This window comes from Giraffa tippelskirchi, chromosome 2, assembly GCF_054371585.1.
Source record: "Giraffa tippelskirchi isolate mGirTip1 chromosome 2, T2T-mGirTip1v1.2.pri, whole genome shotgun sequence".
NCBI classification, from domain to species: Eukaryota; Metazoa; Chordata; class Mammalia; order Artiodactyla; family Giraffidae; genus Giraffa; species Giraffa tippelskirchi.
In genome coordinates this window covers 126694355-126711181 of record NC_137276.1, presented here as the reverse complement: position 1 = coordinate 126711181, position 16827 = coordinate 126694355, and the positions used below count along the sequence as shown (strand labels likewise).

General features: G+C 38.1%; 1 protein-coding gene across 3 annotated transcripts; it reads right to left on the bottom strand.

Moving 5' to 3' along the window:
* Window positions 1–13474: 13474 nt before the first annotated feature.
* On the bottom strand, window positions 13475–15266 carry LOC145539157 (UDP-glucuronic acid decarboxylase 1-like). 3 transcript variants are annotated; one of them, XM_081572710.1, is made up of 2 exons: window positions 14185–15205; window positions 13475–14089 (listed from the first exon to the last, which is right to left on the bottom strand). In XM_081572710.1, exons 1-2 carry the CDS (start codon window positions 15203–15205, stop codon window positions 14013–14015), a joined length of 1098 nt encoding a protein of 365 aa, XP_081428836.1. In that variant the 3' UTR covers window positions 13475–14012. The 3 variants fall into 3 exon arrangements, with proteins under 3 accessions (XP_081428836.1, XP_081428837.1, XP_081428835.1); XM_081572711.1 differs by having other exon boundaries at window positions 13475–14085; window positions 14248–15205; XM_081572709.1 differs by having other exon boundaries at window positions 13475–15266.
* Window positions 15267–16827: the final 1561 nt, after the last annotated feature.

Below are 16827 nucleotides of genomic sequence, written 5' to 3'. Positions count from 1 at the left end.
TAGTCTGCTAATGGTACCCTTTCCAGTTTCTTAGTTCTGTTGTTGATTATTCTGACTTTTTATATTTCTTGTGTCATTTCAATGAGATTTTGGGTAGGGTATTTAGTCAAATGTCTTGAAAGACTTTCCATCTTTTTGTATAATCTCAAGTAGATCAAATAATGTAGAAATTACCATATCCTGAAGACTTGCTAGAACTTGCCAGTGAACAACCTGAACCTGGGCCACCTCTTCATCTATGATTTATTCCAGTGTACTTCTTCCAGAACTCATAGAAGTCAGTCTGTCTGCAGGACTTGGGATTCACCTTTGGACATTGTCATTCAGGAGGACCCACTTGGTCTCACATATTCTACCCTTGGGGAAGAGTTTTGTTTTTGTTCCCATTACAGCAAACCCAGCCATAGCTTCTTATGTATCTAGAATGGCAAAATCAGTCAGTTATTTTTCTATCTTCAGTGTTCCCTCTTGGTTCCACAGTGCATTTTTAACCAATATAAGCAAAATATGGAGTGACTGTAATTTTTAAAAACATATCAAATATTTGAAGTGACTATTGTCCTGATAAGTTAGATTACCAGACATACAAGCTGCACATTTAGTCACTGGTAGCTCTTGAAAGGAGGTTGGTGAGTCCATCCGTAAGTTTGATGCGTGCTCATCAAATGTGTTTGAATATCTGACCATTAAGTCTTGCATTCCCTTGGAAGGAACAACCTGGAAGATTTTCTGCAGTGAAAGAGTTAATGGATTATTTCAACTCAAAGATCTGTTAAGTGCATGAGGAGTTGAGAGTAAGACATCCAAAAATCAGCAATAATATAAGAAGAAACCACCTCTAGAAATCAGGCTTACAGTACAAAATTTTTTTACTATAAGACTTATTTTATGCTGCAAATTCCTACATGTCCTCATTAAATGGATATATGTTTGTCACAGGGAAAACAATATGACTTTAGAGAGAATGATGAAAGCTTAGTCTTGAGAAGGATGAGTCATGAAAAACAAAAATGATTAAAAAAGCATCCAGAAGGGTTTCATTCACCAAGAACTGAATCTTTCACAAGATTTAACTTTCACACTTGAGCAATTTGTATAATTGCTACAATTGCCACCAGGTCCTCATGCAAATCTTCTGATTTTCCTAAATGAGAATTGCTAGCAGTTGCTTGTCAGTCATGTGCTGCTGCATGACTTACCCAGTTTGAATCACATACAACTTTTGAGCCCCATACTCAAAAAGGACCATAAGCCTGTTAGCATCCTTCCCCAGGTTCAGAGAGTTTCAGGAATCTTTGAAGTTGATGGTGCAATGGAGCAAAGCTTTCTGTTCAAAGGACAGCATCTTCCAAAGCAAGCTGATTAAGCCTCATACCAAGCACACCCTTTCCTTGTTGCTGAATTGAGCTCCATTCCTTCTCCCCACCATATTTGGGAAGATGCCATTTGGGGAGTGGGGGGAATCTTCCCAAATAACACTCCACAGAGTTCCATCTCCTATAGCAATTTTAATGACTGAGCATTAAGAGCCAAAGTCTAAACTGAGCCCAGGAGTTCATGAAAGCTGCTGAATGTGCCTACTTAGGGAACACGGCAGGGGATTTTCTGTCTTAAGTAGCAAGGCACGCCATGCAGCTGGAATCAGAAGCAGGCCCTGAAATGTTCACAGCGTGTTGCAACTGAATGTTTTCTCTCTTCTTCAGAAGATAAACTCTCTTCCTCAGAAGTTTTGATTTGTTTTCTCTGAATTTCAAAAAATTATACAGGGGGGAGAGACAAGCAAGCAATCCCATAATGTTTCTTATGTGGGATCCACTTTCTAACAGACAGTCTGTTGTGTTTGCAAAGCTTTAGTCTGCTGTATCACAAGGCATGGAGATGAGTCTGTGAAAATCCCTGAGGTGGAGTGATGGGGATGGGGCAAAGAGGAAATAACCTTATATCAAATCATAACTTAGGCCCAGAAACTGTGCCTGCACCAGTCCAGAACAGCAGAGAATATCATCTTTTTTTATTTTAATCTTTAAATTTCTGTTCCTTTTTCTTTTTAACCAAACCACAAAGAACCACAACCTTTCCCAAATGAATCACGGAAAATCCACAGTTCTCAGCATTTATTTTTAAATAACACATGTAGCCATATTATGGAGTCATAAATAGCTTATATAAATCTAAAAATTCAGATATTAAAAAAATGTGTAGCCTTCGATCCTTAGTTCCAAGGAGATGTTAAGAGCTATTTATTTTTGAAGATCAGCATTATTTTGGTGGCAACCTTTGAGGGTTTTCCTTTACTGGTGAAAGACAGTGATTCATCTTTCTCTCACTAAGGCAAACCCAAGACAAGCTTGCTGATTCTTTAAGAGGTAGAGACAGAGGCACTTGTTAGCAAACACTTTTCCTTGTCAGAGGCTAATTATTTTTTATGTGTGGGTTTTATCAAATACCTTCCAAAGAAACTGCAATGTCTTTCCTGACTTTTTTTCTTTGCAAGAGTCTCTTTCTAAGAGCACGTCCAGTCCTAGGTAATTGTTTCTAATTTGTGTAAGAGTTGCTGTCCTTTTGTATTTGCTTGTCTATTGATTTCCATGGAAATCACGCTTGCTCTTCTGTGAGGAGTACAGGAGTCAAGGCTCTGATGTGACCCCTGGTCATGAGAGCAGGTCCACACAGATATGGTGCAGAGTTTCCCAGCTCTGAAACACGCGTGAGCACACAGAACTCTCTTTACTTTTCAGTCTCAGAATCGGTTGGTTTGTTGGGCTGGTGCTGACATAAAAAATGAAATGAAACATCTGAGTGTAACAGCTGCACAAAATTTGGACTCATGTAAACTGGTCTGACATCACACATTCTGCATGTGAGTTCCATGAGTATTCTCCATATGGTGCTAATACAATAACATGCCTACAAAGTCCCTGTGGTTTATGGCATGACGAGTTCCAGAGCTGAGGAAATAAAGCCAGGAAGCCCACACCATTTGCTGAATGGAGCTGGCGTTGGGTAATGTCTCAGTCTCACTGAACCACTCAGGGTCACTAGGAACAAGAAGCCATGTTGGACACCATACCAGCAGCAAGTTTTACATTGGCGACTCTAGTTCCCTCTCCTCAGAAGGAGTAGGAGAGAGGTCTCACAATGCTTTTTGCCTTACTCCATAGGAAAATAGATGTGAGAGTGTAAAGAAATTGCCAAAGACAGCCTACTTCTTCCTGGCAGTCAGGAAAAGGCAGGTAGAAAGAGAGAAAGAGAACATATTAATAACAGCTCAACAGAAGTCTTGGCAAGATGCAGCAATCCTTTGCTGGAAGGCTGGAGTCCTGCCCAGGGCACACAGTGGCACTGATCAGATCAGTGACACCCCACACTGGCCCACAGCTATAAACAAAAGCTGTGCGTGTTCCCTTTCTTCTGCTCAAGGTGGGTGGGGTAGGAGCAGGGGAGTACAGGCATTTGCTTAGTAGTTTGTGTTCCTCTGACAGGTTATACATGTGGCCTAGAAAAAATTCTGTTCTTATTTAATTTTTTAAAATGACTCAAAGACACTTGTTTATCTGTTGGCTAATTAACCTGACAGAGGATGACTTATGGAAAATATTTAGCGGCAGCTTGGCTTTCCCTGTTCACTCAGCATAATGCTGGATTGCTTCCCTCACCATCAGTTCCCAGGCTCAGAAAATCCACACTGCAAGTGCAGCGTTATAAACAGATTTCTCTGATAGACTTTCAAGGTCAGTGAACTTAATGAATGCAGCACCTATTTGCATGAGAGAATTCATAAGTGAATATATCAGGTCAGGGTCCATCATATTTTAGGGCAGCACCTATTGGCTGTATGTGACAGTTCATTCTATCTCTGTTGGACACTAAATACGCAGAGGCAGAAAGAGATCTCCCAGACTGGATTTCAAGTGTGGAGACAGAGAATCTTTGAACCCAGGTGAGGATGTTCATGGTCTGAGAAATGGAAAGGAAAAAATAAAAGGTGTTTAAATAGGAGATTTTAAATAGGAGAATCATTTCTCCTTTAAATAGAAATCTCAGATCAGGAGAGTAATGAACATTCTCAGAATGTTATAAAGCATTTCAAAATACATAAAAATCAACACTACCTAGCAAATTTTTTTCCTCCAGTGAAACATATCTTTAGTCTTCTTAAATCATTAGCAGAATAGAATTACACTGATAGAAAATCACTTCATAGACAATTTTACTAAAATTTATTCACTCCTGTAAAATTGGAAGCACCTGTGACTTTGACACAAAATATAAGATAAAGTTCAGTTCAGTAACAACTGTAAGATAAAAGGTGAGCTTAATACCAGAATCCTTGTATAGTATATTGTAAGGTCAGTTATAAAATTCTCCTTTACTTTGACCATCTATGCCATGGCTTTTCTCTATCAGAATGGGCAATGTAGAGATGATTGTCAAAGCAAAATAAATAGGTTTATAAGGAATTCTGGTCTAATCTCCCAGGGCTCAAGGTTGTGACTTAGAATCACTGCAACTGAGATTAGAGAGTCTATTTGGGGATTCTTTCCAAGTTCTAGACCCTTCTCTAGTTGCCCCAACTGAAATCAAACAGATTATACAGTGCTGATAAACTGTGTGGATGTACCTGCCTCTTCCAGGCATACTATGGTTCTGATACATACTGTTAGGTCACCACACGTTAATTATCTTTCAGGTTTGCTTCACATCCTTTTCCAAGCAAGGCAGCCCTGACAACTTGTCAACAGGGCATTATTATCTTAAAATGAAGTTATTTTCTTTTTGCCTGAGAATGACTCTCTCAGAGATCTGGGAACAGAAGCAAGACTGTACCTTTCACCGCCCCTTTAATTTAAAGGAGAAAAAAAATCTCTGTAAGCTAATATGTAGCTTCATTGGTGATTGTAGTATTGCAAACTTCTCTGATTTAAACCAGAAAACAGGAAATGTCACCCTACTCAGCTAGTAGAGAAGAAAAAAAACATGCAGGTGGATGGTGTGAAATTTAAGCAGACTTGGGAAAGAACTAATCCATGTTTGGAATTCTCCACTGGAGATGTGTTTTGACAGTTTTCTGGTAGTTTCCTGTTTTGGTTTGCCTACTTCATGTTAATGCATGAGGCAGCATGATATAGCTGAAAAATCATGGATTTTGAGGACAAGTGTCCCAGTCCTGTCATTTTCAGCTAGCGAGTCACCTGTTTCTCTGTGCTTCAGGTTATAAATCTGATAATTGGGGTAAGGACACTTAATGAGTTGCTGTGAGAAGTAAAACAATAATGAATATAGAAATACTTTATATTGCTGCCTCCTACTTGCTAGCTGTGTGACTTTGTGCAAATTACTTAAATCTCTATGCCTAGATTTCTTCATCTGTAAAATGGGGTGAGTGGTACTACTTGCATGAGTTGTGGTGAGAATTGCATAAGTTAATACATGTAAAGTGCTCAGAATCATGCCTAACATACAGTATCCCACTGCATACTTAACTCTAAATGTTTTCTGTTATTTCTGTTTATTTGATGATATACATAGGTTATATATTTTTTCAGGTGTACTTCACTTGATACTAATTTAAATACAGCAGAATTTATATTTGTACTTCAACTATTACTGAGTATTTTGTTCAAAACACTAAGACAAGTGCTGTTGGTATTGTTTAGCTGCTAAGTTGTGTCTGACTCTTTGGCAACCCCGTGGGCTGTGGCCCGCCGGGCTCCTCTGTCCATGGGATTTCCCAGGCAAGAATGCTGGAATGGTTTGCTATTTCCTTCTCCAGAGAATCTTCCCAGCCCAGAGATCAAACCTCCATCTCCTGCATTGGCAGGCGGGTTATTTACCACTGAGCCACCAGGGAAGCCCCAAGTGCTGTATACAAGTATAAATTAGGGGGATAGTTATCTATATTGCAAAAGGAAGTAACAAGTCAGTGCTTCAATTTAAGAATTCACTTTAACAGTACCCACTATTGTTTTCAACACAGTTTGAAGTACAGAAGACATGTAATACATCCTTCAAGGAGTATTTTAAATATATTTTTATAATTCTAATATTCATGCATGGTTATTGCAGAAAATTTTAGAAAACACTAATAAACAATGATAATTATTATAACTATATATATATATATCTCTGTAATAAAAACACACATCATGTGTTTTTTAATTATAATAATAAAATATAATTGAAATCACCTATATTGCCACCAGCAAGAGGCAGCTATGTCTCACACTTTGGTTTAAATTATTTTGGTCTTTGTGTGTGTGGTGTCTGTGTGTGTGTATAGGTGTATGCAAAATTACAATCATACTGCTTTTAAAAATTTAATAAATCATAAATATCTTTCCATGTTACTAAATATTATTCTCTTTTTGTTATTATTAAATTTTTGAGAAATTTCAAAATAGTTTTGGATTTAAAGAAAAATGGTAAAAAATTTCCAAATAGTTTTGGACTTAAAGAAGAATGTTAAAAATCATGTAGAGCTACTTGAAGACTATGCAAATATCCTCTTTCTACTTAAATAATTGTCCACACTTTTTATCATACTTTGGTGGACATTGCCTGCAGCAATAATTACTGTGGTATTTTAATGGTGATTTTCTATTTCCCTCATGCACCTTTCTGCATTTATTTATTGGTATTATTCCCTGAGGAAGAGCTGTTCCTTCTCTCCCATATATTTATTTAATTTATATCCCTGTGGACTCATGAACAATTATTTTGTTCTTTTTGTTATAATCTAATATTGGTTCCAAATAGGAAAAGGAGTACGTCAAGGCTGTATATTGTCATCTTGCTTATTTAACTTATATGCAGAGTACATCATGAGAAATGCTGGGCTGGAAGAAGCACAAGCTGGAATCAAGATTGCTGGGAGAAATATCAATAACCTCATATATGCAGATGACACCACCCTTATGGCAGAAAGTGAAGAGGAACTAAAAAGCCTCTTGATGAAAGTGAAAGAGGAGAGTGAAAAAGTTGGCTTAAAGGTCAACATTCAGAAAACTAAGATCATGGCATCCAGTCCCATCACTTCATGGCAAATAGATGGGGAAACAGTGGAAGCAGTGGCTGACTTTATTTTTGGGGGCTCCAAAATCACTGCAGATGGTGATTGCAGCCATGAAATTAAAAGACGCTTACTCCTTGGAGGGAAAGTTATGACCAACCTAGATAGCATATTAAAAAGCAGAGACATTACTTTGCCAACAAAGGTCCATCTAGTCAAGGCTATGGTTTTTCCAGTAGTCAGGTATGGATGTGAGAGTTGGACAGTGAAGAAAGCTCAGTGCCGAAGAATTGATGCTTCTGAACTGTGGTCTTGGAGAAGACTCTTGAGAGTCCCTTGGACTGCAAGGAGATCCAACCAGTCCATCCTAAAGGAGATCAGTCCTGAGTGTTCATTGGAAGGACTGATGTTGAGACTGAAACTCCAATACTTTGGCCACCTCATGCTAAGAGTTGACTCATTGGAAAAGACCCTAATGCTGGGAAGGATTGCGGGCAGGAGGAGAAGGGGACTACAGAGGATGAGATGGCTGGATAGCATCACTGATTTTGATGGACACGGGTTTGGGTAGACTCTGGGAGTTGGTGATGGACAGGGAGCCCTGGCATGCTGCAATTCATGGGGTCGCAAAGAGTCGGACACGACTGAGCGACTGGACTGAACTGAACTGAATATTGTACTATTGCTTTTAATTTTGTTGTTCAAATTGTTTCAGTTTTATTATTGGGAGCTCTTTCAGATTGGCTCCGGTGCGTTTTTATACCACTTACTTTGAAACATGGCAAGTGTTCCAGGATCATCAACAACTCCAGTCCCTGTATTCAAAAGAGATCCCTGATTTCTTATATTGGAGGGTGATATTTAGAAACCAACACCACCAGGAGATAGGTGTTTGCCTTGCTACCGAGGTGTCACTGTTTCTAACCCCTGTCAGGAGATAGAGCCAGGAATACATCTGTGTGTTTAAGTATACATTAACTCATGCATAAGCACATGTCTATATTTCGGTACCAATTTATAATATATATTTATACTTTCTCAAATTTAAAACACGAGTGCATATTGATACCTTTAAATCCAGTTGAGCACCACAGGAGTCACTATAGCCTTCCCTGTTTTCTTATATGTTAACTTCCTTCTTTCTCCAATAGTGAGAAACCTGACTCTGATTATCTACAATATGTTTAGTTATTTGTTTAATACAACTATCCTAAATAAGTAGTGTCAGAATTCTTAGTCCATCCCCCTGTGAGAAACAGTTGAAGCACAGTGTTTGTGTACATTAGCCTTATATAAAATCAAAGCAGTTTATCTAAAGTTACTTAGGTTGGCTCCTTCAGTGTGCTTGTATGATTCATTTATAATAAGTTAAATGCATTTGTCACAATCTGTACCCTATCTTGCCTCCCACATTCTGATAGGTTTTTGTTATTTTTTTTACTATGGGCTTCCTTGATGGCTTGGCTGGTAAAGAATCTGCCTGCAATGTGGGAGACCTGGGTTCAATCCCTGGGTTGAGAAGATCCCCTGGAGAAGGGAAAGGCTACCCACTTCAGTATTCTGGCCTAGAGAATTCCATGGACTATTCCCTTCAGTGTGTTTGTGTGATTCATTTATAATAAGTTAAATGCATTTGTCACAATCTGCACCCTATCTTGTCTCCCACATCCTGCTAGATTTTTAAAAAAATATATTTATGTAATAATTCACTTTCGTGGTGTACAGTTCTATCAGTTTGGGCAAATGCACAGAGTAGTATTATGAACCATCATTTTATACACAGTTCCATCATCCAAAAGTTTCTCCTGCTATTCCTATAGAGAGAACCTTCCCCCAACCCATGATCTATCAACTACTCATTGGTTTTCCTCCTTATGATTTTGCCCTTTCCAGAGTGCTGTGTGAATAGAATCAAATAATTCTGGGTCTGGCTTCTTTCACCTTGTAAAATGCAGGTAAGATTCATGCATGCTATTTTATAAATCCATAGTCCGTTCTATTTTATTGCTGAAAGAATTCTATTATATGAATATATTACATTTTGTGGAACATCAAGGTTGTCTCCAGTTTTAAAGCAGCTATGAATATTTACTTATAGGTTTTTGTACGAACATATTTTCTTTACTTTTGGATGCACACCTCAGAGTGGGATTGCTGGGTCACATGGTAGGTGTATGTTTATCTTGATAAGAAACAGCTGAACTGTTTCACAAGTAGATGCACCATTTTGCATTTTCACCATTTTTCATCCTTATCAGCACTTGATATTGCCAGGTTTTTTACATTTAAAATATTCAAATAGATATATTGTAGTATCTTATTGTGGTTTTAATTTATATTTCCATAATGATTAATGATATTGATCATTTTTCTTATGCTCATTTTTCATCTGAATATGTTCGTTGGTAAAGTATATGTTCAGATCTTTCATCTGTTTTAAAAAATGGGTTGTTTTCTGATTTCACAATTTATGAATTCTTTATATATTCTGGACATAAGTCCCTTGTTGGATGTGATGTTAAAATATTTTCTCCCAGTTTGTGACTTACCTTTTCATTGTCTTAATGAAAAAGAAAAAGTTTTTCCAGATAAATTTTTTTTATTTTAATACAGTGCAGTTTATTAATTTTTTTCTTTCATGGATCATGACTTTGTTGTCATATCTAAAAACTCTTTGCCTAACTCAGGTTTCCTCGGTGGTGGCACTATTAACATTTTAGACTGGATAACTCTTTGTTGTGGTGGGCTGTCCTGTGCATTGTAGAATGTTTAGCAGGACCTCTGGTATATACCCATTAGATACCTATAGAACCTCCTCTCTCTAACCGCTGCCACCTACTCATGATGATCACAAATGTTTTACACATTTCCAAATGTCCCTTGGGTATAAGGATGACTTTGTTCAGAATCACTGGCCTAATCCAAGGCCATGTACCTCATGTGTTTTTTTCTCCTGTGTTTTCTTTGAGAAGACTTTTGGTTTTGTGTTTTATATTTTAGGTCTATGATCCATTTTAAATTAATTTTTTGTGAGGTGTGAGATACAGGCTGAGGGTTTTTTTCTTTTTTCATATGGGGTCATTTAGTTGTTCTAGTACCGTTTGAAAAGACCATCTTCTCTAATGAATTGTAGTTGCATCACTCTCAAAACATAGTTGACTATATTTATGTGATTTTATTTCTGGTCTCTCTCTTCTGGTCCATTGATTTATATATCTATTCTTTCTCCATTACCACACCATTTTGATTACTATAGCATCACAGTAACACTAAATTACATAGTGTGAAACCACCAACTTTGTTGGCAATTCTAGTTCCTTTGCCTTTCCATATAAACTTTAAAACCAACATGTTAATACCTATATACAAGCCTGCTGGATATTTTATTGGAATTACATTGAATCTATAAGAGGAATTCAGGAGATTTAACATCTTAATAATACCAAATCTTCTAGTCTAAGAACATCATCTATTTCTCCATTTGTTTGGATCATCTTATATATTTTTCCAAGTATTTTGTTCTTTGCATCATACAGATCCCAGATAATTTTTTTTTTTTTTTTTTAGATTTTACCTAAGTTGGAGCTTCTTGGTGCAACTGTAAATGATATTGTTATTTTAATTTTGAATTTCAATCATTTAGTGCTAGTATATAGAAATACCATGGTTTTGTGTGCACTGACTTTGTATCATGAGACTTTGTGCTATGCTTAGTCTCTCAGTCATGTCTGACTCTTTGCAATCCCATGGACTGTAGCCCACCAGACTCCTCTGTCCATGGAGATTCTCCAGACAAGAATATTGGTGTGGGTTGCCATGGCCTTCTCCAGGGGATCATCCCAGTCATGGATTGAACCCAGGTTTCTCACATTGCAGGTGGGTTCTTTACTGTCTGAGCCACCAGGGAACTCACTTATTTATTCTAATCGCCTTTGTTTAGATTCTTTATAAATTTCTACATGGATATTTTGAGTTGGATAATTCTTTGTTGTGGGAGGCTGTGAATAGAGTTGATATGCCTTTTAATTCCATGTCTTGTCTTATTGTAATGGCTAGGATTTCCAGTATGATGTTCAATAGATGTAGTGAAAGTGGGTATCTTTGCCTTTTTCTCTATCTTACAGGTAAAGTATTGAGTCTTATACCATTTAGTATGATGTTAGCAAAAGTCTTTTTGTAGATGTCTTTTATTAGGTTTTAGAAGTTCTCTTACTAGTTTGCTGAGAGCTTTAATCATGAATGGAGGTAGAATTTTGTCAAATGCTTTTTTTGCATCTATTTTCTTCTTTAGTCTGTTAATACAGTGCCTTACATTGATTTTCAAATGTTAAGCCAGTCTTACATTCTTCTGAGCAATATTACCTAGTCATGATGTATTATCTTTTTTATATTCTCTGCATTAAATTTGCTAACATTTTTAGTAAGAATTTTTTTTCATCTATGTTCATGAGGAATATCATTCTGCAGTTTTCTTCTCTTGTGATGTTTTTGTTTGTCTTGATATTAGAACAATGCTGGTGTCATTTCTATTTTCTGAAAAAGGTCTTGTTAAATTTATACTATTTCTTTCTTATAATGTTTGGTAGAATTCAACAATGAAACCATTTGGGCCTGGAGATTTCTTTTGTAAATGTTTTTAAAGTACAAATTAATTTCTTTAATAGATCTAGGACTGCTGGTTTATCTAGTTTCTTCTTGAGTGAGCTTTAGTAACTTGTGTCTTCCCTGGATTCCATTTCATTTAAGTTGTCAAATTTCTGGACATAGAGTTGTTCATAATATACCCTTATAATCTTGTTAATGTTTGTAGGGTCTGTAATGATATCCCTTCTTTTGTACCTGATATTGGTAATTTATATATTTTTCTATTTTTTCTTGATCAGTCTGGCCAGAAGTTTATCAGAAGAATCGACTTTGGGGTTCATCAATATTTCTTTATTGTTTTCTGTTTTTAACTTCATTGATTTGTTTTAATTTTTATTATTTTCTTTCCCTAGTTTATGTGTAACTTAAGTGTATTTTGCTCTTGTTTTTCTAGGTTATAAAGGCAGGAGGTTAGGTTGTTGATGTGAGACCCTGTTTCTCTTCTAAAAGCACTTAAGCTGCATTGCACACATTTTGATATGTTGTATTTTTATTCTCTTTCAGTCAAAACTCTTTTTTAACTTCTCTTGAGGCTTTCTCTTTGTTCCATAGATTATTAGAAGAGGATTGAGTTCCAGTATTTGAGTACTTTATGATATTGATTTGTAGTTTAATTCCATTATGGTCTGAGAACATACTTCGAATGGTGTCTATATTTTAAAGGTTGTTTTATTTCACAGAATATGGTACACATTGGTGAATGTTCCATGTGTAGTTGAAAAGAAAGTGTATCCTGCTGTTGTTGGACAGAGTGTTCTATACGTGCCAATTTGGTCTGGTTGTTAATAGTGTTCTTCAGGGCTTCTATTTCCGTGTTAATTAACTATTCACCACTATTGATTGTGCTGTTCTGTGCTAAGTTGCTTGAGTCATATTCGACTCTTTGTGACTGTATGGACTGTAGCCCACAAGGCTCCTCTGTCCGAGGGATTTTCCAGGCAAGGATACTGGAGTGGGTTGCCATTTCCAGGGGATCTTCCCGAACCCAGGGATTGAACCGGTGTCTCTTATGTCTCCTGCTTTGGCAGGTTGGTTCTTTACCAGTAGCACCACTGGGAAGCAGCCAAGTGATCTTCTACTGATTGAGAGCTTCTCTGGTAGCTCAGCTGGTAAAGAATCCACCAGCAATGCAGGAGACCCCAGTTTGAGCTAAGTAATCTCCTATTGATTACTAAGAGGTAATTGTACATTTCTCCTTTCAGGTCCATCTTTTTTTGCTACATGTCTACTGAAGTTGTGCTATTAGGTACATTCACAAGTTGATTGGTTACATTTTCTTGGAAAACTAAATCTTTTATCATTATGTAGTATATACCTCTTTCTCCCTGATAATATCTCGTTTTGGTTTTCTTTAATAACAGCTGCTCTAGCTTTTTTTTTTTTTGATTAGTGCTTTCATGACATATTTTCCTTCATTTATCCTTTTACTTTTAACCAATCTGTCTTTAAATTTAATGTGAGTTCACTTGTTCCCTCTGTGCTTTTTTCTTTTCCTGCTTTCTCTTGTGTTAATTGAGAATGTTTAATTATTCTGTTTCATCTCCCCTGTTTATTACTCTTTCCTCTGTAAAAAAATTTTTTTTAGTGGTCTCTCAAGTGGTTTCACTATATATCTTTAATTAATCTGGTCTGCCTCCAAATATTATACTCTTTTATGGACCTAGCAGCAATACAGTCTCAACTCCTCCCTTCTGTCCTTTGTGTTATCATTTTCATACCTTTCACTTTTACATGCACTGTGAACACAGAATACATTGCTACTATCATTGCTTCCAACATTGAATAGTTATCTTTTAGAGCAATCAAAGATAAGAAAAGAAATGAATTTTATTTTACTTTATTTATTTATCCCAATTCCACAATCTTCATTTCTCTGTGTGGATCCAAGCTTCAGTCTAATATTCTTTTTGCATGAAGAGCTTCCTTTAACATTTCTTTTTTTTTTCTTTTGCATTTTCACCTCATTTAATGTTCCTTTTCAGCTTCACAAAGAAACCAGTAAATAAAACTGTCGACGACAGTCACGACATAGGCTTTCACAGCAAGATAAAAAACTTGAATATATACAGAGATGCATCGACACTATTTTACATAAAAAGATTTTAAAAAGTACAAGGCAAAATCTGCAGTTTTTTTAGGGGAGTTTTTAGGCACATCCATTTCTTAAAGCAAGCTTCAGTATGAATTCCAGTTTTTTTCTTCATGACACCTGTTTTAGTTAGTCTTTCTTTAAAAAAAAAAAAAATACATCCTGTCAAGTGTGAAATAGGGCATCTACGGTCCCGAAAGGCGAGGTTTTCAGTTATGGCGTGTCTGTCCTTTCTTTATCCTTGCTGGCTTTGGTTTGGGGATGTACTGGTTATTTGCCTGGTACTCGAGTTCTTTCCAGAAGTAGTGGATGGCTTTGTTTAACCCTTCCTCCAGCGGGACCACTGGCTCCCACCCCAGCATCAGCTTTGCTTTCTTGATGTCTGGTTTCCTTTTCTGGGGGTCGTCCTGGGCTTCAGAAAGAAACTGAATTTCACTCCCACTGCCAACGAGGATTTTGACGAGCTGAGCCAATTCTAGGATGGTGTGTTCTTCCGGGTTCCCCAGGTTGACAGGGCTGCTGACGTTGCTGTTCATGAGTGCCACGAGGCCGTTCACCAGGTCGCTGACGTACTGGAAGGCCCTTGTCTGTGATCCGGATCCGTACACCGTGAGCGGCTCCCCCTGCAGCACCTTCAGGATGAAGTTGCTGACCACCCGGCCATCGTTCATGTGCATTCGGGACCTGAAGGTTTTGAAGATCCTGGCCACGCGCACCTTCACGCCCTCCTGCTTCATGTAGGCGTAGCACATGGTCTCGGTGACTCGCTTCCCTTCGTCATAGCAGGCTCGGGGTCCTATGGGATTCATGTGGCCCCAGTAATCCTCGGTTTGTGGGTGGACTTCAGGGTCTCCGTACACCTCTGAGGTGAAGGCCAGGAGTAGACGGGCCCCAACTCGCTTTGCCAGCCCCAGCATGTTCAGTGTTCCGATGGTGTTGGTCTTCAATGTCTTGATGGGGTTGTACATGTAGTTGGGAAGCGAGGCAGGAGAGGCCAGGTGGTAGATCTGGTCCACTTCGATGTACAGTGGGTCCACCACGTCGTGGTTGATCAGCTCAAAGTTCTTGTGACCAATCCAGTGCTCCACGTTCCTCTTCCTGCCCGTGAAGAAGTTGTCCACCGCGGTCACTTTGTGACCGTCCATCATGAGTTTGTCTGTGAGGTGTGAATCCACAAAGCCTGTGCCCCTAGTTACCAAAATTCTTTTACGGTCCTTTTCTGGTAAAAATTTTACTGGCGGGTATTTCTGGGTGAAGATCTTTTCCAAATCTCTGATTTTCTCCCTTAGTGGTTCAAGGATCTCTTCAATCCTGCTCTCAATTCTGAGCTCCCCATTTTCCTGGGTGGACCTCATGTTAACCGAGTTGCCCCGAACAGAGGCCACGTAGGTGAGCAGCGCGATGCCCAGCAGCAGCTTCATCTTCCATCCCGACACTAGGCGAAGCAGTGGCTGGCTCAGCATCTCTGGCCGCGCGCTGCGGCTGCCCGACTCTGTGCGCGGCGGCGGGGGCAGCCCAGAGGCCCCGCCCCACCCCACACGCCTAACATTTCTTATAAAACGAGTTTCCTCGTAATAAATTGCTCCAGTTTTGTAAGTCAGAAAAAGTATTTTTCTTTTTTGAAAGGTATTTTTGCTGGGTAGAGGATTCTGGGTTGACAGGGTTTTGGTTTTGTGGTGTTTTTTTTTCTTTTTTCTTTTAGTACTTTAAAGATGTCACTTCACTGTCTTCTGGCTTACATTATTTCTGAGAAGAATTCTGTTGCAACTCTTCTTTGTTCCTCTGTATGTTTCTTTTTCTGTGGCTTCCTTCAATGTTTTTTCTTTGTCATTGGTTTTCAGCACTTTGAATCTTACGATATACCTAGGTATGTATGTGTGTTATATCATCCTACCTTTATGCTCTCTGAACTTCTTAGATCTGTGGTTTAGTGTTTAACATTAAATTTAGATAAATCTTGGTGATTATTTCTTAAAATGTATCTTGTGTCCCCCTCTCTCCTAGGATTCTAATTATGCATATATTAGAATATTTAATATTGTCCTGTAACTCTTGGATATTATGCTTTATCTTTCATCCCACTCTTTTTTCTATTTGTGTTTCATTCTTGGTAATTTATATTGACCTATCTTCAAGTTTACTGATTCATGCCCCATCTATCTGAGTCTATTAATGAAACTGTCTAAGGCATTCTTTATCTCTATTATTGTGTTTTTCATTTCCAGCATTTTGATGTAATTTGATTCTTTCTCACAGTTTCTTTCTTACTGCTTTATTAACCATCTGATCTTACATGTTGTCCACCTTTTTCATTAGGACCATTAACATATTTAAAATTCCCTGTCAGATAGTTCTAACATCTGTGTCATAACTGTATCTGGTTCTAGTGTTTGCTTTGTTTCTTTGGAGTATATATTTTCTTGCCTTTTCATATGCCTTTTGATTTTCTCTTGAAAGCAGATCATCTTGTGTAGCTTAGTAGAGACTGGAAAAAGTAGTTTATAAGCCTTAATATGAAAGTACCTTTCTTTCTGTTAGACCTTTAATGTAGTGACTTGAAGCATTCTAGGTTTGGATTGCTGTGCTTTTCTTCAGTGTATCACAGCCTTCAAATTTTTCATAGACATACCTTGTGCTTAGGTTGGAAGTGAATTTACCAGGACAATGTCTGTTTGATTCTGAATTTTAGGTGTTCTCTTTGCATTGTTCCGCAGCAAGAGTTTCTTGGTCTACTCTTATTTTTCTTTCATTTCTCTCTCAGTATTCTACTGTTGTTATTCAAGTAACTTGTTGCTAGCTTGTGGTGGGGGAGGTATGGTGCAGGAATCTATCCTCTGTGTCCTGAATAAGCCTCAGTCTTAGGCATGCATCATATGAGATACGGCCTTTCAGTTCTCTTACCCTATCCTGGCTGTGTTTGTAGGCCCCATGTGTAATCCTGTACTGTGCTGTGCTTCGTCGCTCAGTCATGTCCAACTCTTTGCAACCCCATGGACTGTTGCCCACCAGGCTTCTCTGTCCATGGGATCCTCCAGACAAGAATACTGGAGTGGGTTGCCATGCCCATCCTCCAGGGGATCGTCCT